The 27047-nt window shown below is 55.9% G+C and overlaps 1 protein-coding gene across 1 annotated transcript; it reads right to left on the bottom strand.

Annotated features, from left to right (window-relative positions):
- On the bottom strand, positions 1-27047 carry Ap3d1 (adaptor related protein complex 3 subunit delta 1). Its single transcript, XM_010635122.1, has 32 exons — positions 26979-27047; positions 26757-26852; positions 25383-25463; positions 23239-23319; positions 20665-20772; positions 19851-19980; positions 16956-17095; positions 16749-16822; positions 15105-15154; positions 14258-14307; positions 13483-13531; positions 12223-12368; positions 11789-11937; positions 11469-11699; positions 10623-10854; positions 9508-9653; positions 8939-9080; positions 8343-8414; positions 7653-7728; positions 7330-7526; positions 6907-6980; positions 6395-6575; positions 5776-5847; positions 5329-5436; positions 3664-3813; positions 3466-3513; positions 2976-3165; positions 2515-2603; positions 2296-2381; positions 1708-1829; positions 1476-1555; positions 1-1114 (listed from the first exon to the last, which is right to left on the bottom strand). Exons 1-32 carry the CDS (start codon positions 27045-27047, stop codon positions 1019-1021), a joined length of 3615 nt encoding a protein of 1204 aa, XP_010633424.1. The 3' UTR covers positions 1-1018.

Here is a 27047-nt window from a genome sequence, read left to right as displayed (position 1 = left end):
ATGTCTGTTTTGCAACTTTATTGGATCATCTTGACACAAAAATCATTACAGCAGCATGATATGTCTCTCTTCTTTATACGGGAATGTCGATAGCAAATAGTTATGTAACACATCATACAATTTCAGAGTTCTAGAATCACGGCACGGGATTCTGTAATAGATTATTCTACATGCTAAAGTGACAACTGTCGTCAAAAGGAACAGGTAGGACGCCATGGACAGCGTCATCTCTGAGGAAAGTCTGGAGTGACCAGTGAGGGCCCTCACCCTGCCAGCGGCTGCTGTGCTGGAGATGGTGTCTTAGGGTCTGGCCAGAGGACACGGGCAGCTGTACCCTCCCAGCCCCACCTGGATGCCACAAAGGGACAAGATTTGTGGTGCATCTGCTTGGGGGAGGGAACCGTACAGTGTTGCCACCACACACCCAGTGGCCCACACAAACCCACTTCTGTGGAACGAGAGGAAGATCCAAGGTCCCCTCCCTGTCATCGATTCTGTGCCTGGCCGCGCCTGTAGCTGGGACCCAGGTCCAGGTCCCCGCCAGCAGCTCCCAAGCATGTAGACATCATATAGTGCCCGCAGGACCCTTTTCCGCCACGGGCTCAGGGGACAGCAGCTCGGTGACAATTGCCTGTCACCTTCCTGCAGATGCCACCGGTCAGGACGGCTGGGGCAAAAGCAGCCAGCAGGGGTTCCGTGAGCCCTGCCCTGTCTGCCAAGCACCCTGGTGCCCACCAGGTCCCGGTCCGGGGGTTCTCCTACTACCTGGTGGCCCCCCCGTGGCAGAGCTGGGGGATCCCTATTGAGGAGGGGCCGGCCAGGGCCTCCGGAAAGACGGCGGACAATCAAAAAGATACATCAAAGCAACACGGACCTCTGGTGTCTGCACAGTGGACGACGGTGGATTACATGAATGCTGTGGCATGGGACAGTACACGTGACAGAAGGGAGGCCTGGAGTGTCCATCTGCATGTCTGTGCATCTGTCCATGGGGCGTCCTCCGTGGGGGTCGGTGGTCTCAGCACTGGGCAAGCGTCGCCTTCATCTCCTCCAGCAGGTTGCTCAGCAGGATGCAGTCACTGCACTTCCCGTCCACTGACACCATGTGCTCTCCCTGGGGGAAAGAGGGACATGGCTGCCCTGCCTCCCACCTGCTGTCCCTGCCAACCCTGCTGAGCTACACCCCACTGGGCCCTGCATGCTTTCGCTTGGTACTAGGAGTGAAGGCAGGGCCTCCGCCTCGAGCTACGTCCCTGTCCCGTTCTGTTCCTCATCTGGAGATGCGTTCTGGAGTATTATTGCTCCAGTGATCCCTGAGACGAAACAGGTGACAGGAGAAAGCACACTGTGCCCATCTCTCCCCCACAGAGCAGAGAGAGAGACCACCTGTGGTCCCAAGGAGCCCTCAGAGGACACGGGAGCCCTGGAGCCTCATCCCTCCCACCTTGGCCGCAGAGCAGGGGCTAGGTCCTCACCTTCTTCACCAGGAGGCAGACATGGTGGCCCTGGATGGAGCGGCTGTACATGGAGGCACAGGAGTCCACTCGCTCTACCACTGCAAGGGAACCAGCGCTGAGCCTGAGCAGGGTCCCCAGAAGCCAGGCCACAGGCCAAGGTCGAGGATGGAGGGGCAGCCTGGCCCGAGTGGGGTCTGTGACACGAGCCAGGGTGGCCGACTGAGTGTGAATGCAGTGTTACATCCCTTACCAGAAAAATGGTGGTGAAAACAGATCTTTGCCAGAAGGTTCTGGAAGGACATACTGATGCCATCGACTTTGATTGAGCTCATGCTCAGGTCCCCCGACTCCAGCAGCTTGGCAAAGGCATCACTGTGGAAAGGACAAAGGACTAAAGGGGTGACACAATGTTATGGGCTAAACTGTCCTCATAAAAATCCTTACACTGAAGCTGTCACCCCAGGGCCCCAGAATGTAACTGTATTTGGAGTCAGTACTTGGCCTCCAAAGAGGTCACTGAGGAGCCGGATACCTGTCACAATGCCTGTTATCCCAGGCTGAGGCAAGAAGATTATAATTTGAGTCCAATCAGGGCATCTTGAGTGACTTAGCAAGACCCTGTCTAAACATAGAAAAATAAAGAGGACTACTTATGTAGCTCTGTGCAAAGGCTCTAGGTTCAATATCTTGTATTGGAAAAAAAAAAAAAAAACAACTCATTGAGGCGTTTAGGTCATTAGAGTGGGTGTACATGGGCAGAGCTGAGGGAAGGCACAGGGGAGTCGCCATCGGCAAGCCAGGGAGGGTGGCCTGGCCGGCTGTGAGGTCACACACGCACCTGTAGCAGGGAGTAGTGACCAGGTAGGAGCTGCAGCTGAAGTGCAGCCGGAAGTCCAGCTTCTCGTGTGTGGCCCCACTGGCGTCCTGAGGGGTAGGGGAGGCAGCTTGTGTAGGACCCCAGGGAGGCGCTCGTTGTCCCTGAGGATGCCCAGCACCCACTGAGTGGGGTAAAAAAGACATGGAGCTGGCGGGGCTGTGGGCTCCCAGTGCTGTGTACCTTGGCGATGAAGGACAGGGTGCCCTTGAGCTTCTGAGCCATGATGATGCTCTGGATAGTGAACACGAACTGAGCTTCATTGGAGACGCCTGATGCGGATGAGAAAGAGCAGGCCTGGGATACGGTGGGGCTCAGCTGGGCCACCACGGTCTGACCCCAGTGCCGGCTATCGACCCTCCCATGGCTGGGTGGGCAGCTGGGCTCAGGCCCAGGCAGTGCCAGGGAGACAGGGGAAGGAACATGGGCTACTGGTGTCCCCAAATTGGCCTGAACCTGGTCCTGACCCCAGTCTGATCGGTAAAACCGTCCCAGGATAAAGAAGTGCCCAGGGCCTCCGCCTGCCCCAGGGCCCCCACTGCCATCCACCGAGGTCACCATGCTTCTCTGAGAGCAGCAATGAGACTCAAGTTTGTGGTCTCAAAGTCACCTCACGACTGAGGGCAAAAGGAGCCTGCACTCACCTGGGGGCAGCTGGAAAGGCACGGGGACACCGTCATGCACGGAGGAGCCTTCTGGCCGGGCCATCTTGGCGTTGAGTGAGTCCAGCACATTGAGCTCCATGTTCTTGAGGAAGCTGCTGCTCTGGTTTTCCAGGATAATGGACACAGTGACCTGGCTGTCCTTCTGCAGGCTGGCCTGGATGTCGTATGTCTGTGCCACACAAGGCATGGGTTCAGGGGGGTAGGGCGTGAACGCTGGGGATCGGCTGGGTTGTGAGCTCATTGCCAGAGACTGCAGCACTGACCGGTGCTTTGCTGTGACGCAGAGCCACTGTGATCGCAGTGTGGGAGAGGGACAGGGCCTCCGCTATGACACATAGCCAGGAGCACTGCTGGGCTCTGGGTGGTGCTGGAGTGACAGCACCCCGGGATGATGTCTGGGAGCCTCGGGAGCTTGTGGGGTAGCCACCAGCCCCTCAAGGTCCCTCTGCAGAGAGCAGGTGTCACTCACCATTTTGATGTAGGAATTCTCAGCAAGGAGGCAGTAGCTGGACATGGGCTACGGAAGGAGAAGGTGTGTCAGCCCAGGAGCTACACAGAGCTCAGGTGAGACGTGGAGGCCTCTCCAGGCTCCGGGTCCCCACAGGCTGGGGGGATGGCTGTGCGTTCAGGCGGATGCCTGACCTTGGGAGGGGCTGGGGTAACTCACTGGGATGGGCTCCTCCTCAGCCGCACCGTTCTCCACTGGCCCTGCTGCCTCCTCCCCGGGCTCTGGTTGCTTCTTTTTAACCTTCTTCTTGTCTTTGGTCCTCTCCTCCTTCTCCTTCTTGTGCTTCTTCTTCTTGTGCCTGGTGAATTTCTGCATAGGGGGAGTCTAGGCTCAAGTCCCAAACCTTTCCCCACTGAGCAGCAGCCAATGTTCGCTCTCTCCCCTCATGTCACATGGTGGAGCCACAGTGACCGATGGCTCCAAGGCTAGGGGTACAGAGGGATGGGAGCACCAGACGTCCCTGTCCCCCTCACTACCCACCCCCCAGGCCAGATCAGACCAGACCTGACTGAGAGGAGGATCTGCGAACTCAGGTCAGTGGTGGGAGCTGGTGCTGCTCAGAAGAGGGGCCTGGCGGGAACAGCACAGCACCCTCCTACTGGCCTCAGCTACACTCCAGAGGGAAGGAAACAGTCGGTGAGGGAGTGAGGGCCCAGTCTCCCTGGCGGCAGAGAGACGGCCCCAGGGCTCATGGATGGATGATGGGCATAGTGAGGTCCATCCAGGCCCTGGGACAGCACTCAGCCAGGAAAGGGGTGAGACTGTGACACTCGGCATGGTGTGGACAAACCCTGAGGGTACAGTGCTCAGAGACGAGGGACAGATGCCAGACACAGATACACAGCATGGGCTCCACGGACATGAAGTGCCCAGGACAGAGACTCCAGAGATATGAAGTGGACTCGTGGGTGCTAGGCTAGGAGGGGATAGGTGGGGCTTCCTCGGAAGTTGTGTATCTTAGAATTAGAATTAAGCAGAGATGATGGTTTTATAACTGTCGATATACTAAACGGTACTGTCCACATAGTATAGCCTGGTATACCAAATTCCTTCGAGCTGAGCCATATTCCTAACTTTTTTTTTTCTTTTTCATTTTGTAAAACAAAGTCTTGCTAAGTTGCCCAGGCTGGACTGAAACTTTTTTTTTCCCTGGTACTAAATGTCAAACTTGGGACCTTCCACTTGCGAGGCAGGCGGTGACACCATTGAGCTAAATCCCTGGACCCTGGACTGAAACTTTTGTCTCTTCTGCCTCACCAAACTGTACACTTTACTTATTCATTGATTGTTGTTTTGAAAAAGGATCTCCATATGTAGTTCAGGCTGTCCTTGAGCTCATCACGTAGCCCAACTTGACCTCAAACTTGTGGTGATCCTCCTGCTTCAGCCTCCTAAGTTCTGGGATTACAGGCATGTACCACCATGCCTGGCCCACCAAACCATACATTTTTACAAGGCTGGAGTCTGCTGGATGTGACAGCACACGGCTATAATCCCAGTATTTGGGAGGCTGAGGCGTGAGTTCAAGGCTAGCCTGGACCACACAGGGAGACCCTATCTCAAAAAGCAAACAAACCCCCAAAACCCCAATACATATATAAATCTGTTACTGAAATAAACACAAACAAAAGTGGCACAAAGCCCCCCATGAAGAGGCCTGGCGGCACCGCCCCTCTGTACCGGGTGTGAGCAGCTGCCCTGTCCCACTCCTCACACTGGGGCCCGGCCCACGTAGCTACAAAAGCAGGGCCACCTCTGTGCGCCCGGCCCGGCCCTGCTCTGCCTGTCCACAGCCCACACCCCTTGCCTGCCATGGCTCCTCACCCTCTCAGGATCCTGCTCTGCTTCATCATCCTCATCCTCTGCCTCCTCTCTCTTGGGTCCTTCACAAGTGTTGGCAGGGGTGGTGACTGCATTCACACCAAGCTCCTCCTGCAGGATCCGAGAAGGTCGGGGGCTCACGGCTCCATAGGAGAAAGGGGGCCTTGGACACCACCCCAGCAGGCCGGGAGGAGCTGGGGACTCCCTCCACGGGACAGGGAGCCTGTGGACAGCAGCCCTGGCTGGTTGCCCTTCCCACCTTGGTGGGTCTCAGCCAACTGCTGGGCCCCTGGGAGTACCGGGAAGCCAGCCCAGGGGAGGGAGTGCCGGTTTGGCGAGGACACCCCACAGTGCCAGGCTCTAGGCCTGCACCCAGGGTCAATGGAGCAATGCCTGCCCAGCACCTGGCCCTGCATCCAGTGTCCAGGTGAGACGTCTGCCAGCTCTTACCATGGACGGGATGGGGGTGGGGGTAGTGGCTGGTGGTGGGGTGGTGGACAGCCAGAAATCCAAGTCCTCAGCCTGAAACCACAGGGAGACGGGGTTTCAGCAGGAGGGTAGCGCTGAGGGGTAAGTGATGAGGACAGCAGTGCTCTGGCCTCACAGCACCGCCCTTCTCGTTCCTGGTTGCCCTGAACCAGGACTGGATGTGTTAACAGACCACGCATGGATCCACACCACGACGGACGCCAACAGCCCACATGTTGGCCCACGAGGACGGCAGGGCACTGGCCAGGAAGGGCTGATGTATGGACAACAGCGTGAGGAGTTAGGCTGTTCCACAAAGCCACACAGCCATGTTGTGGCTCCTTAAAACCCCAGTTCCTTCAGATAAAAGCTGTAGGTGAACGTTTAGTCAAATGCCCTGGGGACCCCGAGGTGCGGCACCTCAGGACCTAAAGGCCAAACTGCCTGGCCTTGGACACGTGTCCTTCTGGAGAGCCTTACGGGCATCAGATGGGGACCTGAGTTATTGTGGCTGTGCCCCACTAATGACCCAGCTGCCCCAGGCCACCCAGGACCCCAAGCAATGGTGGGGAAGGACCAGGCCCAGCCTGGCACCGTGTACCTTCTTCTCTTTCTCTTTTTTCTTGTCTTTCTCTCTCTCTCTCTCTTTGTGCTTCTTTTCTTTCTTCTTAGGTTTCTTGCTCTTCTTTTCTACCACAGGGACATCCTCTTTCTCGGGGGATTTTGAGTTCTCAGCATTTCTATGTTTCTGGATGGGTAGCTTCTCGCTGTCCGCCAAGGGTCTTGGGACAAGAGGGGGCTGGGTCACCAGGCGGATGTGTGACTTCACAGGGTGCCAGGTGTGCCCAGGAAGGCTCCAGCCACAGGAGTGCAGACTCTGCCACCTCCCTGAGCACCCCACGCCTGGCCGAGTTGACCTTGGCCCCCGTAGGGCCCCCTGCACCCGCTCTGCCGCCCCAGGCCTGGGGGCTTCTCTGGCACCTCAGAGCCCTCATAGGCATCTTGGCACAGGGGGTCACTACCCGCCCTGCCATTCCTGAGTGTAGCCCGTGGCCCAGAACACAGCCTGTGGCCACCTCAGGGCACCGACACACCTGCCTTCCCCTTACGTACTTGTCTAGGTCAATGTCCAGAGCCCTGTATGGGTCATTGGGGTCTTTGTCGTCCTCGTCACTGGGCAGAGCATTCTGAGAGGACAGGGAAGAAGCAGTGTCCAGTTAGCAGCACTGTGGGGTCCTGGCAGGATCTCTTTCCCACGCCCTGTCACAGGCAGAGCTGCCTAGAGTGGTCAGTTCCGTGTCCCCGAGGGCAGGCAGTGTGCAGCTCTGCCTGGAGTACATCGCCCAGTGTGATCTGCATGGGGGCTGCCAGCCCTCAGGAACGAGCACCCCAGAGGCCAGGTGTGTGGGGGACACAGGACAGGGCTGGCTTGGTAGCCTCTCCTTGGCCCCTCCAGCTGAGGAAGACAAGCAGTGTCTCAGGAGCCGGCAGCCCTGGACAGGGATGTGACATGCCTACACCCAGGTGGGGACTGACCTCAGGCATCTCCTCGGTGACAATGTCCACCTGCTGGGCGGGGGCAATATCCTCATCACTCTCGGTGGGCAGCGAGCTGTGGCGCCGGTGCTTGCCCTTCTTCTCCTTCTTCCTGCGCTTCTTCTTGTCCTTTTCCAATCGCTGCCGATGCCTGCGCTCCTCCTCCAGCTTCACGTACTGGTCAGACATGGGCACGCCTGCGGGGACGTGTGACCGGTCAGCCCACCAGGCAGAAGCCACCTCTGTGGATGGGGATGAGGACAGGCAGGGAGGCCCTGCAACCCACAGGACTCTGAAGTCATCGGGAGCCAGCAGGCACTTGCCTGGGACTTTCAAGGGGACGGAGAGGTCAATCTGCACCACAGGGATGTGCTCCACACCTGGCGCATCCTGGTACCGCTGCAAGAGCAAGGCAGGTGTCACTGGTGCCCAGGGCCGTAGGCATAAGAGCAGCTGCCTTGGGGACATGGCAGGCACATCCCTGGGAAGGAAGGTCCTGCCAGAGACGCAGGGGGTGGCCAGGAGCCCCAGAACACAGCTCAGCTTTCTCTATACCTTTTCTTAAGGATGGGGAAATTCACTGGGTGAAACACCAGTGTGCTGCAGAGTGACAGCAAAGCTCCCGCCACCTTTCCCATCTGCACTCTGCTTTTCAAGTTGGGAAAGTGACAGCGGCCTGAGCCAGTCAGCCTGACCCGGGGTGGGGAGTGAGGACCACAGTCAGGCAAGGGCTGGGAAGGTCCAGTCTCCTCACTGTCCCACATGGTCACCGTGACTCCTACGCACTCCAGGACCTGCCTGAGAGCTGGAGGCGTCAGGAATGAGGAGCCCAGGGTGCTGTGCCAGCCCACAGGCTGCACGAGGTGGTGCCTCCTTAGGGCAGCTGGGCAGAAGTCACTTGAAGGTAGTGGGTGCTGCCGTACCCTGTCAGGACCAGGCAGGTGCCAGGTGCCCTGTCAGGCCAGGGTAGCTGCACGGTGCTGTCCCAGGTGCACGGGAGGTGGGGGACTCACCTTCTGTGGGGAGGGAGAGCTCTTGATGTAGAAGGGGTTGTTGGCCTGCTCTTGTTTCCGGGCCTCTCTTCGCTGTGGGGACAAGAGCCACATGAACCCCGACGATGCCCCATACCCTAGGGTGGGGCTGGGGTCTGTGGATCCTCTCATTCTGGGGCTTTGCTGTACAGACTCCAGGGCTCCCGGGGAAGAGCAGGCGTCGGGAGAAGCATCAGCGCTCTAGCAGGTGGAATGACTACTTCCATCCAAGGGGCCTGCCTAGGACAGAGTTGGGGGCAACTCCTCTCCAGGAAGGAGACCCACACCAGGGAGCGGCAGCTGGGGTATAGCGGGACCCAGCTTCCCTCCTCATCCCTATGCTCTTGGGGCTGCCTGGAGTGGAGCATGGCTCAACCATCTCCCAGTGGCCACTCAGAAGGCATGGCTGTCAGGATGCCCATATGGCAACAAAGCTCAGGAAGACAGAGGGACATGAACCCCTGAGGTGACAGGCAATGCATGGGCCAGGGGTCAGGAGCCTGCACTTGGATGGGGACGCTGTCCTAAGACCCCCGGGATGAGGTGAAGGAGAGCATGAGGCCGCTGCGCCCACTTACGCGGGCCAGCTCCTCCTCATCCACCTCAGGCTGCCGGTGTCGCGCCTGCCTCTGCTCCTCATCATGGAAGATGGCCTTGGGCTTCTCGTCCTCAGACTCACTGTCTGAGGGTGGCTCATTGATCCAGGCATCCAGGTCCAGGCTGTATCAGACACGGAGGTTATGGACAGGAAACAAGGCCACTCAGCGACAGAGTGCTGCTGTACCAGCCAAACCCGAGACGTCTACCCTAAGAAGCAGCCACCATGGGCCCGACTGTGTGACACCCTGAACACTAGCATCCATCAGCCATGTGACCAAAGAAGGGACATTACTGCCCCTTAGAGAAGACATGGAAATGTGGGAAGGCTGGTAGCCCATGAGGTCACAAGAGGGCCAGACAGAGCCCAGGGACCCTGTGGAGTGTAGCCCCAGAGGCAAAGTGAGTGCCAAGATCAGGCCCCTTACTCTGCCCCACTCCCAGCTGACAACCCTGGCGCTGGCCAGTCCCACCCCCCACAACATCTAGCGCAAGGACATATTCAGCGAGCTACAGCGCTAGCCCCTGCCCTGGTTCTCTCTCTTCTCACCCTTCAGGGACTGGAACTTTCTTCTGGGCCTTGGGGGCCACTGGGTTCAGCTCCCCGGCAAAGAGGGCGCTCACTTCCTCTGCAACGGGCACGCCCTTGGCCTGCAGCTTCTGTACATGCTTGACCAGTTGCAAGATGCAGGACGCCTGCAGGGAGACGGGGGTCACTCAGTTGACCAGGTCCCCAGGGATGGCAATGCCCAGCAGCTGCAGAGCCCCAGCCTACCCCTGCTGCTAACTTTTTCCTTTCTTTTCCCCTTGCATTCTGTGGATTGAGCCCAAGGTCTTTCCACTGAGCTACCTAACCCCAACTCTTTTTATTTTTTATTTTGATAGGGTCTTGCTAAGTTGTCCAGGCTCAGCTTGAGCTTCTGATCTTCCTGCCTTAGCCCCCCAGACAGCTATCTTTTTAAACAGAAGGAGAGAAGGGCTGGGGATTTAGCTCAGTGGTTCCTTCACCTGCCTCCCAAGGGCAAGGTCCTGAGTTCGGTCCCCAGTACCAAAAAAAAACCAAAATAAAAATAAAATAAACAGAAGAGAAACAAGTCTATCAGGGATAAGAAGGAGCTTGCTCTAGTACAAACACTACACACTAGTTCTGCAATACCCACAGTGCCACCTCCTATGGGAAATGGCTCTGGCCACTCAGCCTCAGGTTGGCACATGGCCTGACTAGACAGTGCTATGCCTTCAGAGTGCAGTGATCACATGCTGAAGGTGACCACAGTAGACACCTTCTGGGCTGGTTCTTCTCACCATCACACATGCCAGTACCACACATCTGGCCTCTTCCCTGATGGAGACAGGCAACCCACCTAACTAGGGCTGGCCAGCACCAGGAGGAGTCATGGCCACTAGCCTGACACCCAGGCCATCACCCCAAGCTCTTGCCTGCCTGCTGTCTTGAAGTCCAGAGCTCCCTGGGGAAGGAGCAGGACCCCACTCCATCTCCACAGACTGCTATTTTTACCCCTGAAGCTGTCCCCAAGGCCAATCAATCCCACACCCTACTAAGGGACTCAAAGCCCAGCAGGGCACAGCCTTGAGATAGACATCAACCAACTTGTATACAAAAGGGACAACGGGCCACGTGTCGGAGATGCAGACCCCGCTTACCCGCTCCTGCACCTCCAGGTCAGCGCTCTGCACAAACTGTGGCAGCCGTTCTACCATGATCTGCGTCACCTCCTGAGCAGCCTCGGCCTCTGCTGCCTGCTCCTGCTGCTGCAGGATGGACGCATACAGCTTCACTACGTTCTGCACGTACACCGCCTGGATGTGGCCAGGCAGTGTGGTCACCTTGGGCCGCAGCATGGCCTCCAGGGTCTGGTGGGGCTCTTGCAGATGCCTGGAGGACAAGGGCCATGGTGAGACCCCAAGTAGTGGGGAGCTGAAAAAGGGGCCCTGGGCTCTGAACCAAAGTGCCACCTTGAGAGTTCCGCTACCTGAGCAGGTGCGGAACCAGACAGGACTGAGAAGAGCCGGGAAAAACAAACAGCCTATAATGGGAACTCAACTAAAGCAAGGATGGCAAAGGCATGCTGATCTCAGAGCAGTCAGGCAGGGAAGGGGCAAGAGAAAAGAGGGCAGGAAACACTAACCAACCCCATGGCTGGCTGTGCAGGAATCTAGGATCGAGGCAAGGGAGTCTAACGGGAAAGGCCTAGTAACTGCAGGCAACAAACCAGTGTGGCCTAGCTTGCTAACTTCTAATTTGTTCCTTTAGGACCAAAAACTGATGACTGTTAAACTTTTCCTCTTAAGAAGATGGCACAATTGTGCCTCTGGCTGGCCCCCTTTGGGGTTCCAGAGCAGAGGCACCTTCTGTGTTCAGCAGGTTCAGTCAGGGCAGACACAGCAGCCAGGGACCAGCAGGAAGTGGTCAACGGCAGCAGGGTGCAGACAGACGGATACCATGTTCCTTCCTCTGGTCCCACCATCTGGGACCCTACACACACTTACTCCGAAAACTCCCCACAGATCCAGGCGGCGGCATAGAGCACCTCGCAGATCCCATTCCGTTGGGTGCTGCTGGCCACCAGGTGAGCGCTATCAAGCAATGCGGACATCTGTGACACGGCAAACTTGCGGATGGCCTTCACACGGATGGCCACATCCAGCATCTGTGCAGCGATGAGGTGGCCATGGCGGGTGCCCTCCAGCCGTGTCAGCTCCACCAGGATGCTGATGTACCTGTGAGTGTGAAGGACCCATAAGAGGCACCACAGGAGCGCAACGACACCTTCCCAGCCCAGGGGCAGCGTGGTGTGGCAAGCACGGACCACTCAAAGTTGGTGATGTATTGGTAATTGGACTGGCTGCAGATGTCGATGATCTTGGTGAGCAGCTCATCGCGGTAGGTGGTGCCCTCGGCCTTGTCCACATGGGTCATCAGCCTCTTGACGATCTCCATCAGGTTCTTCTTAGACACCTGGGGACACAGTAAGGAAGGGGCTGGCACTGAGGGACTGGTGTTTCCCCAAGGGAACTGAGGATACACAGGGAGCTCAGGCCACAAGAAGACCCGCCAGTGTGTCAGCCACTGCAGGCCATGGCCCTGCTCCTCCCCAGTCCAGACAGGGCCTCACGATAGGCTAGCCTGGAGCAGGTGGCCCCTGCTGGCCCCAGTGGCTCCCAACTGCCTGCTGACCGACCCTGCCCAAGAGGGGACTCGGGAGACCGAGACCTAAGGAGGGAAGAGCGGGGCCGGGCGCACCATCCCGTAGAGCAGGTCGAGGGCTCGCAGCCGGATGGATTCGTCCTTGTCGTCCAGGCACTGCAGGATGAGGTCCTTGTGGGACTGCACGGACTTTGGGTGTGTCCGCAGGATCTTCGACATTGCCAGCAACCCCAGGTACTTAACTGTGGGGAGACCGAGAGGCTGTGGGCCCTGGGACACAGTAGGATGCCAGTGCCACGGGGCAGCGTGGGCCTCGCAGGAGGTGCATCACTGCCTGCATGTCTGGCTGCTGTCTGACCCCAAAAAAACACGGTGCAGATGGGACGCGTCCCTGGCTAGCACTTGCTGTGGGCACCCCCTGCAGACCTGGGTACAGGCAGTGCAGTGCATCCCCTGGAAGGCTCAGTTCAGGGGGCAGTGGGAAAAGCAGATCTCAGGGCGGGCATGGTTTTCGCCTGTAAGGATGCCTCCTGATCCCCCACCTGCCTACCCTCCTCATCCTGTTATCCAGTGTAGAGCATGATGATACTTGTTAGCTATTGTCCCTCATCCCGCCATCCCAGCACAGGGCAAGATGTGCACACCCTGTCCGGGCCTGTGGGCCGTGTGCGGGTCTCAGGTCTCCGGTCTTCAATATCTATCCCAAGCAGCCCACACCTGGTGCATAAAGGAGAGTATAGCCGAGCCTGTGGTATCGAGCAGACACACTGTGGGAACAAAGAGCCACAAGCCACAGCCTGGGCTTCTCTGATGAAACCCACCACAGGGGACCGACCTGGATCAGCCATGGACCACCAATTGGCCATGGGGTACTAGGGCAACCACACAGAGGCAAACAGTTGCTAACAAGACTGTGGCGTCCCCAAGGCAGTGAACATGCCCTTCCTAACCTCCAAAAGGAAAGTCTGAAACCTCCACCTCTAACCCAAAAGGCAGGGACTCAAAGTGGCCATGGAAAACGTCACCCTGGATGGGAGGCAGCTCTGAGCTGTGTTCTGCACCAGGTGGGCCTGGGTGAGAAGGCACAGAAACAGCGCAGACACCAAGGGCTTCCCAGGGGTGCCAGGTGCCACTTGTCTAGTCGGATGGGGACAGGGACATATAATCTCAGTGTGCAGAGTCCTTGCTAAGCTCCATGTAGCCGTGTCCCCAGGGACAAGCACACACAGCCTCTACCCTGAAAGTCCCCCTGAGAAGGATACCAGGCATCACAATGTTCATGTCGCCTTCCATCAGATTCTACAAAAGCTATGGAAAATGGGAAAATGAGAGCCTGGGGGTGCAGGGATCACTTACGGTTCTGATCGGAGTCTTCTATCAATATCCTTAATTTCTGAACACAGAGCTGAAAAAAGGAAAACCCACCGGGTTACTCTGTTCAAGACCAAGCATGAGGCTGGGGATGTAGCTCAGTGGTGCTGCCTCCTGCCTCAAAAGCTCAAATCCTGAGTTCGATTCCGGTACCAAAAAAAAAAGCAAGCGTGAACTCTACCACCTCTGGGCCTGCCTCAGGGCCAGGAGTCTTGATGCTGCAGGGTGGCAAGTGGAGGAGAGTAGCCTGGGGCCATCCACTGCAGACTTATTCCACGTGACTATGCCAGAAAGGACAAGCCAGAGTGACACCATGGTGACCAGAACACAGAGCACCCATGGACACCCTGATGGACAGGCTGTGCGTGGGACCCCATGTGGGGCAGGTGGCCCCGCCCTGGTGCGCCAGGGAGGCCGTTAGGGCCTCCTCTCTGTATTTTTTGGGTCACTAGACTAGACTGGAGGTGACCATGCCATTGGCCTCTGAGTCATCAGGGAGACCCTGGGCCCAAAAGACCAAGGGGACAGAGCTTTGTATCAGTGTCATAGGCTCAGGGACACAGGACAGCTGTCTTCAGTGATGAGCCAGTGACATCCACAGGGCCTCAACTGTTAAGCTGACTCCAGTGCAGGGGACACAGAGCTGCCCACAGGGGAGTGGTCAGGTGGAAGCGTCAGGGCCACAGCTAATGCAGGGGATCGACTCCCCCAGTGCTCGTCTCCACCCCACAGCAGGGTACTGGCCGGTTCTGGGACGTACCTGGATGCTGGCACTGTGGTTGGGCATCCCGGAGGACAGAGAGATGAGCACTGAAACAAAGAGTCCAGGTCAGTCACAGGAGCCAAGCAGCCAGCAGCCTGTCATCCTGCACTCCTGCCCAGCCAGAGGACTGAGGGGCAAGGCCTTTAAACTGGACATTCTGTCCAAGCAGTATCTAAGCAGAGCTGCCCCAGGCCTCAGCTGTGTGCTCAGAAGGTGACTGTCCCAGTGGTATCTGGGGACCTTGGCCTGACAGGAGGGGCTCCAGGCCTAAACCACGATGCAAACAGTGTAGTTTATGCTCAGCCCTTGCTGGCTTCTAGAGTCCAGGAAGTTGGCACAAGCTAGGGAGTGGGGCCATTTGCCCCCATAAAAGCCCCATGCTTTAGCTGGGCATAGTGGACCTCTAGTCCCAGTAGTCAGGAGGCTGAGGCAGGAGAAGGGCAAGTCTGAGATCAGCCTGGGTAACTTGATCCTGTCTCAAAAAACTAAAAACACAAAAACAAATAAACATCCCCGGGTGCTGACATTCATCTTGCCACAGCTCGTTGTGTCCAGGTGGCCCCTGGGGAAACGGTGTGCTGGGCAGCTGGGCTTCCCAGGACTCTGACCCTCACTTCTACAAAGGGGCCCAGGATAGGGCTACACCATGAGCTCTATTGCACACCCAAGGGGACACCCAGCACCAAGGGATGGCGGGAGCAAGGCACAGAGGTGTGGCCACCTGACTACAGGGGAGGCTATGGGCCCCGCCAGCTGCAGCCCCTCCACTCAGCTTCTTCCTGTGCCCCGGGCCTGGCACCCTCCCCCTAGCTGCTCTTGAGCAGAACTCACGGTTGGGCCTCACCTGCAATCACGGTGTTCACGCACTCGTAGAGAAGGGACATGGCAGACGTGCTGAGGGAGGGAGGGAAGTGGCATGAAGACCGGGGTCAAGGTCACATCAGACATGTGGTGGGGACACTGCTGGAGGCCCCAGGGACACAATACAATGGTCACCCGTAGAGCCCAGCCACAGGTGATAGTCACTATTACCTAACCTTCCCCAGGAAGGGAGTGTGAGAAATCCTCACATCTGAGTCAGCCCTGGGTTCCTCCACTGTGTGGCCCAGCTCACCCTCTCCACCCGTCACCTGGTGTCCCCTCTGTACTCCTGCTCAGGCCTGTCCTTGTCCTCCACCCAACCGCCACCTATCAGCAGGGCCCATCCAGCCGCTTTCTCTGTGTTCAAGGGACAAAGCATCCCCTACTGGGAATAAAGATGGCCTAGCCTGAAGGCTCCAGACCCTGTCCCTAAGCTCTGCGAGACTGCAAAGAAAACCCCAGCCCTAGCTCCGCTAGCAGCCCAGACACCACAGGGACAGGGGCACAGCTGCGCACAACCAGGAAAAGGATGCAGGGTGTGGGGTCCTGGCCCCAAGGCCAGTCCTCAGGAGGACACAGCCAGCACAGCAGCTTGTGAGGGGAGACTGGGCAGCAGGAGACTGTTCTACCTCAAAACACTGAACCCCCAGGGGAGTGAGAACTGAGGCCACTCAACACAGCTCTGAAAACCGCACACCTCACTGCAGACTCAGCAACTGTGGGTGGTTAAACCAAAAGGTTCCAAGCCTAGGCTGAAGTTCCATTAGACTTTTTCATTAAGCAGCTGATGCATTTACAGGACTTCCCCGTTGTTTCCATCCTGCAGTTGCCATTTTTTTGTTGTTTTTTTTTTTGAGAGGAAGATCATGTAGGATTTTTCACGGTTTCATAGAAACCTTAGCCTCAGCAGCAGACCTGGCTTCCCTGGGCTTTATTTTTATGTTTTATTATTTACTTATTGGGTTTTTTTTTTGGTACCGGGGATGGAACGCAGATCCTTGTGCTTGAGAGGCAGGCAGCGGAGCCACAGAGCCAAATCCCCAGCCCATATTATTGGTTTTTTGAGACAGGGTCTTGCTATGCAGTTAAAGCCGGTCTTCAACTCACTATGCAGCCTAGGCTGGCCTTGAACTTATGGCAACCCTTCTTCCTCAGCCTCCTGAGTCCTGGGATCACAGGCATGTACCTCCACGCTTACCCTGCAGTTACTGTCTTAAAAGTGAATTCAAGGGATTTGGATGCAGCAGCATATGCCTGTCATCCCAGCACTCTAGGAAGCTGAGGCAAGAGGACCACAAGTTTGAGCCCAGCCTGGGTACCTTAGCAAGACCCTATCTCAAAATGAAAAGGGGCTGGGGATGGAGCTCAGTGCAAAGGCCCTGGGTTCAATCTCCAGTACTGATGGGGAAACAAAAGTGGACTCCAAAGTATAAAACCCCACACTGGGCCCTGGAGGGCTAAGGGATACCACAGAAGGGCTGCTCAGTGGCTGCTGCAAAATCGTAGGGGTGTGCCCTGCTGCTTTGGAGAGCGCTCACTTAGTGTCCCTGCAAGGCTCTACTGAGAGGTCGTGTGTTGCCCCCACAGCCCACCGGAGCCAGTCAGGTGTGGCCCAGGAGATCCCTACCTGTGGATAAGGTTGGTGAGGGGCTCAATCAGCTTCTTGCCCAGCCTTGGCTCCAGAGGGGTCAGGGCACCAAACTGAAGGGACAGAGGGTCATGGTCACGTGGGCAGCAAAAGCAGCTGCACAGACAGGACTATGCCTCTCTTCCACAGCATCAGAGCCCACCAGACAGGCCTGCATCACATCCACCATCCCAGGGCGGCACTTGCCAGTTTGATGATCTTGATGAGGACCCAGTTGTTGGTAGAGGATGTCATGAGCTTGAAGAACAGTGGAGCCAGGGACAGGTAGTTCTTGGGGTTACGCCGGGCCAGCTCGCAGATAACATTGACAGCTGCTGACTGGACCCCTGCGGACCATGGGGGGGATGGGGGGGCAGTCTCATCAACAAGGGGACATCTGTGTGGGTAAGCACCCGGGGCACACAATAGGCCCTGGAGGCTTGAGAATGTGCTTGCGAATGGTACATGCACTCAGCCAGCCAGAGTGACCCCGAGACGGGTGTGCATGGTGGTAGTACACACACACACACACACAAACACACACACTCCCTCGCTTTGTCTGCAGGGGGCCCAGAAGTCCCTACACTCCAGTTCTACCACAGGGCCAGGGCTATATGGAGGAACATGTATTCCAGACGAGGTAGAAGCAAACTGAGGTGCCAGAAAGTAAAGTGATGCTCAAAGGTAAGGGGAGAGTTGGGCATGGTGGCGCACACCTGAAATCCCAGCACTCAGGAGGCTGAGGCAGGAGGATCACCACAAGTTCAAGGTAGCCTGGGACACATAATGAGACCCTGTGTCAAACCCCAAATGGTGTGTTGGGGGGTACTGGAGGGGCAGCTCAGTGGTGAGCACTTTCATAGTATATGTGAAACCCTGGGTTCCATCCCCAGCACTTGCAGGGTGGGGGCCAAAGACGATAATTTTAGACAGCTAGACAGACAGTAGATTGTAGCCTGTAGAAGGAAACATGGCTGTGGATGATGCCAGGATACCAGAGGACAAACAGGTAAATAAGTAGGAGAGCTCTTCCTTCACGGGCATCCTGGTAAGGAAGAAACGCAGGAGTGAGGGAACCAAGAGCAGGCTCTGGCACACATATCGCCATTGTCCCACAGGTGCTCGAGTTAGCAGGAAAGAGCAAAGGCCCACAGCTCCAAGTTTCACCACCAGACAGTGTCACCCACATACCCAGGTTCCAGGACCTCCAGACCAGGGTTCAAGAACACTCAAGCCCTTTAGCTGACATGGCACAGCATTTGCGTAGGACCTGCACGCCCTCCCGACAACTTCCAGCCACCTCCAAGTGACCCGTGATACCTAATGCAATGGACACACTATGTATGTCGTTGTACCAGAGTTTAAGGAATAATGACAAGAACTCGGGTGTGGTGGCGCAAGCCTGTAATCCCAGCACTTGGGAGGCTGAAGCAGGAGGATCACCACAAGCTCAAGGCAGCCTGGGGCACATAATGAGACCCTGTCACCCTGAACTACACAGCAAGACCCTGTCAACAAAGAGAAAGAGAGAGAGAGAGACAGAGAGAGAGAGACAGAGAGAGACAGAGAGAGAGAGGTCTGTACACATTCAGTACCAATGTAATTTCTTTGTCAAGTATTTCCAATACAAGGCTGTCCAAACCTGTGGAGGTGGAACCAGACAGGGAGGGACACCTGTACTCATCATCAGTGACAAGGCCAGGAGAGCAACTGGACAGTGGGTGTCCTGGTGGGGCCGCCTGAACCAAGCAACCACAGCTAATGTCAGCAGCAGCACTAGGTAAGGACACCAGCGACCTCCCCATAACACCCCAAAGAGGCTATCAGGCCACGTCATGACTAAAGGTAGTAGGTGGGGCCACGGTCTGTTTGCTTTCCCGGTGCTGGGGTTGAGACCTGGAGCCTGGTGTCTGTTAGGCAAGTGCTCTGTGGGAGCTGCACCCCAGCCCCTTCCACAGTGCCCTGCACAGGAGCCACCCGCGACAAGAGTGGCACAGACCAGACGTTGTCAGGTCAGCCCCACCAAAGACCCTGGCCTCATCCTTCCTCCACACCCACACCATGGTCCTGGGCCACAGGCGCTTTTCAAGCACCAGCTAACTTTCCTGACCACCCCTCCACGCCTTAGGTTGCCACAGCAGCCCGTCAACACAGTGTCACTTTCTTGGCAGCAGGGTTCAGTCACCCAGACAGGTTCCAGCTTGCATTCCCCCTGTTCCTCCACAGAACCCAGCCAGAGGTGCAGTTACTCCTGGAGGGTCCTCCCTGCAGGACACGGGACACAGCCTGCTGGACTCACCTACTGACTACACCCCTCGTGGACCATGAGACACATGTGGTAAACCCTCTTGGCTCAGGATGCCTGTGGGAGTCGTGCCACTTGCTCTAAAGTCCCTTGGTCCCCGCACTTGGGAGGCTGAGGCAGGAAAGTTGCTGCAAGTTCAAGACTAGCCTGGGCTACATAGTGAGTTCAAGGCCAGCCTGAACTCTACAGTGAAACTATCTAAAAAAGCCCACACAGAAAGGAAATCCCTACCCACTGCAATCCCTGGGCTAATGAGGCTGTAGCCCTAGGTCCCTCATTCCCCTCCCCACCCCACTCCTCATCCATATTCCCTGACACGGCTGTGTGGCTGTGACCTATGACTGTACCATCATCCCTTCTGTCTGTCCTAATCCCTAGATGGCTGTTCTCCATCTTAAGGACTGAAATACAATGGCTGCGACAAAACGCCACACACGGCTATGCCCCTCCATCCCCACTGTGTGTGCTCACCTGCTGTTCTGGGCTCCAGGTCGGCTACTGGGGGAGGGAGGGTGGGCATCATCCCAGCACCCTAGAGCCCCCCAAGGAGGAGTCACCCTACTGGTGGCTGGCCATAATGGACCTTGAGTCCACCACGACCCTGCTAGCCCCGCTTGCTCAGCTATTGCATTTTGTGGCTGACATGATGTGGAGAGGCCACAGCCAGCTGTCACCATACACTCCTCAGGGGATTTCCAGGGGGTTCTGCACCCAGTGACCCCCCACCCTTCTCTCACAACAGCCCTTCCATCTGCCCAGGACATGGGCTGAGTGCCCCAAGCTGCCAATCCACCAACCAGGGTCAGGGTCCTCCAGCTTCTCCTTGAGGCGGGGAAAGGCAGGGCGCAGGGACTCGGGGTACTTGAGGAATACTTTGTACATGATCAGCACGGCCTTCTTCCTGATGTACGGCTTGGTGTGTGACATCTGTGAAGAGCGGCAGCGGTGTGCGCAGGCTCGTGCACCCTGCGTCCCCACCTGCCCTGCTGCTTGCCTACCCAAGAGCCCCTTACTCTCCCCACCTGCCCTGACTCTCACTCCCTGCCCCCCACCCTCTGCCTGCTCCACGGCAGTGCTGGGGCCCACAGGACAGGAAGAGGGCAGAGCCTGCTGTCTCCCGGGGACATGTAGGACACCAAGGGCCTCCACCAGGCCTTCCCCACAGTTGCCCACCCTCCACCCTGACGCTACAGCCTGGTGCCGATGTCTACCCCATGCAGTGACCACGCCATTCTGGGGGCTGGGAGGACTGGCATGTTGCAGAGCACCATAGAGACTCCACATGGGGAGTAGCCATGAGAAGCCAGACTGTGGACAGGGTGAACCTGGGTGGCCTGAGGGACAGAGGAGGGATGGGACCATAGTGAAGCTGGCTGGCCACTGAGGCCTTGGAAAGAAAACAAACATCCCACCAGGCCCAATCGGCCAGGGACATGGCCTTTCCTTCTGCCAGTAGAAGGACTTCAAGAGTGAAGTGGCCCTGGAGCAGGGCCCACAGGTGCGACCACAATGGGGCTCTTGTCTTATCTGAGCTTCCTTGGGGCGATGCCTGAGCCCCAGGTACCAGGTGCCGCCCTCTCACGGCGGTGGCCAGGGCACTCACAAACTCACCAGTGTCATGATGTCATTTGCCAGGTCTCTGGCAAGATCTGGGGTGACAAAACAGGACAGACCAGTCAGTGCCACTCCCGTGTCGTACTGGCTAGGGCTGCTCAGGTCCTGCAGGGAAGAGGTCAGAGTGAGGGGTGGCCTCAGGCAGCGGGCAGCGTGTCCACCACAAAAGGTATGCCCATATCTCACTGCCCCACTGGGGGCCTGACACTGGGTCTGGGCAAGGGGACAATCCCTGCCATTTCCACAGTGCCACCAAGAGAAGCTGGGAAGGATGAACACATGGACGCAAAGCACCAGGAATGAGAGCCAGAGTCTGTTGGCTCCAGAGGACAGGGAGCCTGGCTCACCAGTCATCGCAAAGCCTGGGCAAGGACTGTCCAGCTCCCAGCACAGCCCTGCGTCCCAGGAGACCAGAGAACACCATAACCAACCCCCTGCGGGCCCAGGACAGCAGGAGCCCCACAGGATGTAGCCCAGGAACTCTGCTTCTACCCAGGCCTCATCACCAACAGCAAAATGGACACATCTCTACGTCCCTCCCACAGCTGTAAGCTCTGGCTTGGGGGCAGAACACATTTCCCTGGAAAAGGAAAGTGCGGCCCAGCCCGGGAGAAGCCTCCTTTGTGCTTCCTCTAGCCATGCAGGCTTTCTGTCCTAACTAACAGGAGCACAGGTTGCTCTTGACTCTAAGCTGCACGATGCAGACACCGCATACCCTTCTAGGGATGGGCTTTCTGAAAGAGCTCCCAACTGTAGACCACAGACACGCCAGGTGCACTAAGAGCTAACTTCCGCCAGCCATGGCGGTGCACGCCAGCACTCTGGGAGGCAAGAGAATCACAAGTTGGAGCTTCAGCCTGGGCAACTTAATGAGAGCTTCTTTCAAATAAAACATGAAGAAGGCTGGGAATGTAGCTCAGTGTGAAGGCCCAGGGCCTGGGGTGAGAGGCGACTTCCATGGTAAAAGATGTGGGTGAGGAGCCCTCTGCAATGAGGCCCAGGGTTGAAACTGCATCAGAAGCCCTAGCACAGCCCTTCTCCCCTCAACAGCTGACCCCTGACACAGCACCCTGTACCAAGGGCCCCTGAAGAGAAGGAGGGCTGCTGAAGGCACGGCCTCAGGGCCTTCTAGAAGGGAACGCCCAGAGATGCAGCCAATGAGCCCAGAGCAGCCCTTTCCCAGAGCCCCTGCCCTCAAGGCCCTGGGAAGTGGGTCTCGGGTACAGTGGCACAGGGACCGCACACCTGGAACACACATCCGTGGTGACCTCACACAACACAGGGAATGCTTATCAGTAGCTGGGCTGTGGCTATATAGACACCTTGCCATGTCCAGGACAGCACCTGTGAAGCTGGGAGCGGCGGGGACACTGGCAGCCCCCAAGCATTCCTGATGGGGCCAACATGTTGTGTGCTCCATTAGGAAGGATCCCCATCACCTGGGCCTGACCTACGCCTCAGCACACTTCGGGCAGGATGACAAGCCTGTGTCCAAACCCCAGTGAGGTGCTGCTGGAGACAGCCAGAGCCCACCCCCCTCGCCTGCCATTCACCTTTCATTCTTGGGAGCCCACCCCTCTCTCCAGGCACCTCACCCTACAGCCCTGAGGATCACACTACGCTGCAGGTAGGTAGCCCAGCCGACCACAGGCTGCACAGGGGTGGAGTCAGGGTTCCTGCACCAAGTATCAACTCCCCACATGCCCATGGTCACCTGCAGGGCCAGTGACACCTCCCAAGGTCCAGCCCTGACCCCGGCCCCAGGGCTGTGGCCTCTGATACACAGTCTGCGGCAAGCGATGGGCCAGGCACCCACTGAAAAGGTGACTGCAATGCTCCAGTACCTGTGACAAAGCCATCACAGGACAGGAAGGAAAGATGCTCAAAGGACTGGGGCCCGAGAGGAAATGCTTGCTTCACAGCCTCAAAGACCATCCTAAAAGGTAAACAAACCTAAGCTGTGTGGTGGTGCATACCTATAACCCTAGTACTCTCAGAGGCTAAGGCAGGAGGACAGCAAGTTTAAGGACAGCCTGGACAGCACAGCGACTAATTCAAAATAAAAAATGCTGAGAATGTAGCTCAGTTCGAAAGCCCTGGGCCCTAGGCTAAATCCCCAGTACCACAAAACATAAAAGTTTAGAAAAACCTGCATAAGCCTGAAAATACACGTCACATAACCCCAAGGTCCAGGTGCAAAAGATGCCCAGGGGTGGGAAAAGGTACAGAACCCAGCAGGGCAGGCGTGGCTCCAAGAGGAATGGGAAATGGAGGGACTGCCCAAGCCCTACACCATTCAGAGGACATGAGAAAGGGGACGCTCAGCAACACCCCAGCCTCACAAATCAGCCAGAGCCCAGGAGTGCAGACTTACAAAGGCCATAGCCTCACGTCTTCCAAGTCAACACCACGGCCACACCAGAGCCACATCAGCTTACTGAGGGAACGAACCACAGGCATGTGAGACCTGCTCACCTGCTGGGCCATCGGCTCTGGGCTGGCCAATTGTCACGTGAGTGCGAGGCCAGCCACCTCAGGGGCAAGGCCTGAAGGCTTATGCATAGGGCCTACCTTGCGGATTTGATTTGTGGTCAGCATGATGACGTCGGTGCCCTCGTGGAAGCACTGGGAGGCAGCGAGGTAGCCAATGCGCTGTGGAGCCAATAGCAGACCAAGGTTTAGAGCAGATGCCTGAGGCCTCCTGGGCAGCCTAGGTTCTGGGGGCCACGGCTGGGGCACCTGGAGGCCACCAGCAGATCACACCAGTCCTCAAAACACTCAAAAGGAGGAACTCCCCACAGCGCTGGGCACGTGTCCCTTGAGGCACAGCATTCACACAAGGGCTGCCAACAGGCCTGAGGCAGCCGGGGAAAGGCTGGGCTCCAACACAGGGAGGCCCAGGTGCAGGGCTTTGGGAAGACGCAGAGCTCACTATACCAGGCTTCAGGGGACATGCAGAGCTGTGCTCCCAAACACACAGACTGCTTTCAATATTCACGCACACTGGCTGCCCTAAGCATTTCTCCATCAAGAATGACCTGTGGTGGGGCTGGGGAGTTAGCTCGGTGGTTCCACCGCCTGCCTCGTAAGCACAAGGACCAGAGTTCAATCCCTGGTACCTTCACACATACACACAAAAAAAAGAACTGGGGATGAAGCTCAGTGCAAAGGCCCTGTTTCAGTCCCTTGTACCACCACCAATAATAACAACAACTGGCTGGGGATTTAGTTCAGTGGTGCTGCCACTTGCCTTGCCAAGCACAAGATCCTGAGTTTGATCCCCAGTATCCCCCGCAAAATAGTAACAACAATAATAAATAAGTTGACAAAATCTTTAAAGATACTTAAGTGGAGAAAGTTCAGGGAACTAGACTAGTTTATTAGTGAGTTTTTATTATGTTAGGGATTTTTTTCTTTGCTGTTTTGAGGTGCTGGAGATGGAATCCAGGGCCTTTCCACTGGGCTGCACCCCAGCTCTTCTCAATTTTGTTCTTTTTTTTTTTTTTTTTTTTTTTTTTTTTTTTTTGTTGTTTTTTGTTTTTTTTTTTTTTTTTTTTTTTTTTTTTTTTTTTTTTTTTTTGTACTGGAGATTGAATTCAGGACCTTGTGCTTGCGAGGCATGCAGCAGCATAACTGAGCTAAATCCCCGGCCCCAATTTTTGTTTTCTTGAGGCAAAGTTTTGCTATGCAGTTCAGAGTGGCTTTAAACTTGAGGTGATTCTCCTGCCTCAGCCTCCCAAGTGTTGGGATCACATCTGTGTACATGCCACCACACCTGGCAAAACAGGGTCTTCTAAACCACTATATATCTTGCCAGCCTTGCTTTTATTTATAACACAAGCTTTCCTGAATGAATACTGAAATACAGAGTTTGATATGTGATTGAACCCAGGGCCTTGGCACAAAGCTATGTAACCGGCCCCCCCCCTTTTTTTTTTGGTATTTTGGGGGGATTGAACTCAGGTCCTTACGCTTGCAAGGCAGGCCACTGAACCACTGAGCTAAATCCCCAGCCCTCCATTTTTGAGAATAGGTCTCGCTAAGTCACTGCATCGTCCAGGCTGGCCTTAAATTTGTGACCCTCTTGCCTCAGCCTCCCAGAGTACTGGGATAACAGGTGTGTGCTACCATGCTTGACGTTTTGTTCTTTTTCTTGAACTCAGGTCCTTACGCTTGCAAGGCAGGCCACTGAACCACTGAGCTAAATCCCCAGCCCTCCATTTTTGAGAATAGGTCTCGCTAAGTCACTGCATCGTCCAGGCTGGCCTTAAATTTGTGACCCTCTTGCCTCAGCCTCCCAGAGTACTGGGATAACAGGTGTGTGCTACCATGCTTGACGTTTTGTTCTTTTTCTTTTCTTTGAGGCACTAGTGACATAACTCAGGGTCTCATGTGTGCTAGGCAAGCACTCGCCACTGAACAATACCCCCGGCTCAGAGAATTTTTTAAAAACAAGAACGTCTTCCTGCACTTGAGCTCACCACCTGGGAAGTGGCATGGAGGTAGGTTTCAGGACAATTACCTGGTGCCCACAGCCTGGCTCACAGTAGTTGGGTGATACCACACAACAGTGCCCTCACAGCTGCCAGGCAAGGCTCCGAACATGAGAAGGGCAGCCGCAGGATGACCTCCAGGGACGTCAGTGTTTGAGGAAAGGGTCTCTCCTCCACAGAGACCTCCCACTCACCTCCCACCTCACTGTCCCTAACCCTTACCTTGAACGTGAACTTGGAGGCACTCATCACTTCAATGATGTTAAAGGCAGCCCAGCTGATGTCATACCCCAACATCTGTAACTGTTGAGGAGAAGGTATGGTAAGGTTAACTCACGAGCCATAGCAGAGGGGAAGGAAGGGTTTAAACCCTAACAGCCCTGACATTCCCACTCCATTCCCATGCTTTTTATGAAGGACTCTGATATTTAAAATCTCAGGGATGGCGCAACCCATTCGGGACTCCTCCTGTCTCTCAGGAACTATTCCTATTCCCCAATTTTCCTACTCTTAAGAAAAAAATAAAATCCCAGGGATGGGTTAACGAATACTAAAAGACTATAGCACCAGGCATAGTGACGTACACCTGTCATCTCAGCACTCTCGGAGACTGAGGCAGTGGGATCATTATGAGTTCAAGGCCAGCCTGAGAAAGGGAGAGAGAGAGAGAGAGAAAGGAAGGAGGGGAGAGAGAGGGAGGGAGAGAAAAGGAGGAAAGAGAGAGCAGAGAAGAGGAGAAGAGAAGAACAGAACGGAGAGGAGATGAGGGGAGGGTCAAGTTCAGCCTGGGTAACTCAGCAACTTCCTGAGACTGTCTCAAAAGGGGGGTGCTGGGAATGTGGCTTAGTGCTAAGGCCCCCAGTTCCATCCCCAGTACCACAAAAGGGGGGAAAGAATGTAAAGACAATAAGGAAGAAGAATGGTAAAAAAAATATATATGAATCAAGACACATCATGTACAAGTAAAAACTCCATTTGATAAGCCAGGCGTGGCGGCGCACACCTGTAATTCCAACACTTAGGAGGCAGAGACAGGAGGATCGCCATGAGTTTGAGGCCAGCCTAGGCTACACAGAGAGTTCGGGGCCAGTCGGAACTACAAAGTGAGACCGTCTCAAAACACCAAGAAAAACAAAACAAGACATTCCATACAATGAGTGTGACCATTATGCATATCAGAATTATACCAATAAACTCAATTAAAGATAAAAAAAGACAACAAGCTCCTACTATTGAAAAGACGGCGCTTATTTATACTGTGTAACAGGCCCCAACGGTGACTAGCAAAGCAGCTCCTCATAACAGCTACAATGTGACAAATGCCTGCAGCAGGGATTGGCAGGACAGCCAGTCTCCCCGTGTCTGAGGAGGCAGACAGGTGGGGTGCCTGCTTTGAACTGGAGCCCGAAGCCCTGCTGGAGGGGTGCTCTCGGGGCTGGCTATACCCCAGTCCCCACTCTGATTAGCTCCACATAGTGGAGGGCAGTGATGGCTGTAGACGGACTGATGGGTGGACAAACACCCACGTGGTGGGGTGGATGGACGGGGGGGGCTGGCAGCAACAGGTGCCACCGAGGAACAGCGAAGGTCACTTACATACGTCAGCTTGCAGACCGCATTGGCCTTCACAGCTATGTTGTCCTGCTTCAGCTCCTGCTTGATTTCATCAATGCACTGAGAGATGTATTTTGCCTAAAACAGAAAAAAGTAACAACACCAATATAAACTAGACATTTAGCTAAAACAGTTAAGATCCATTCCAGAGAGCAGCAGACCCGGGAGGACACATGGGCTCCACAAATAGGTAACATCCAGAACAGGCAAGCCAAGAGACAGGAAGTGGACAATGGTGACAGACACATGGTTCTCCAGCACGAGCATGGGCAT

Source organism: Fukomys damarensis, unplaced genomic scaffold, assembly GCF_012274545.1.
Source record: "Fukomys damarensis isolate Sample0158 unplaced genomic scaffold, DMR_v1.0_HiC HiC_scaffold_37, whole genome shotgun sequence".
Classification (NCBI taxonomy): Eukaryota; Metazoa; Chordata; class Mammalia; order Rodentia; family Bathyergidae; genus Fukomys; species Fukomys damarensis.
The sequence above is the reverse complement of the archived record's forward strand: the minus strand, read 5'-3'. Positions and strand labels throughout refer to the sequence as shown.

What these genes read in the sequence shown, in the direction of transcription:
- Ap3d1 (XM_010635122.1), bottom strand. Translation starts at nt 27,047, where the DNA reads ATGCCCATGCTCGTGCTGGAGAACCATGTGTCTGTCACCATTGTCCAC. An exon ending in CTCACCAACCTTATCCACAG is followed by an intron (nt 15,155 to 16,748) that starts GTAGGGATCTCC and finishes TCCCTCCCTCAG; the next exon opens with CACGTCTGCCATGTCCCTTC. An exon ending in GTCACTACTCCCTGCTACAG is followed by an intron (nt 1,830 to 2,295) that starts GTGCGTGTGTGA and finishes TCCTTTCCACAG; the next exon opens with TGATGCCTTTGCCAAGCTGC.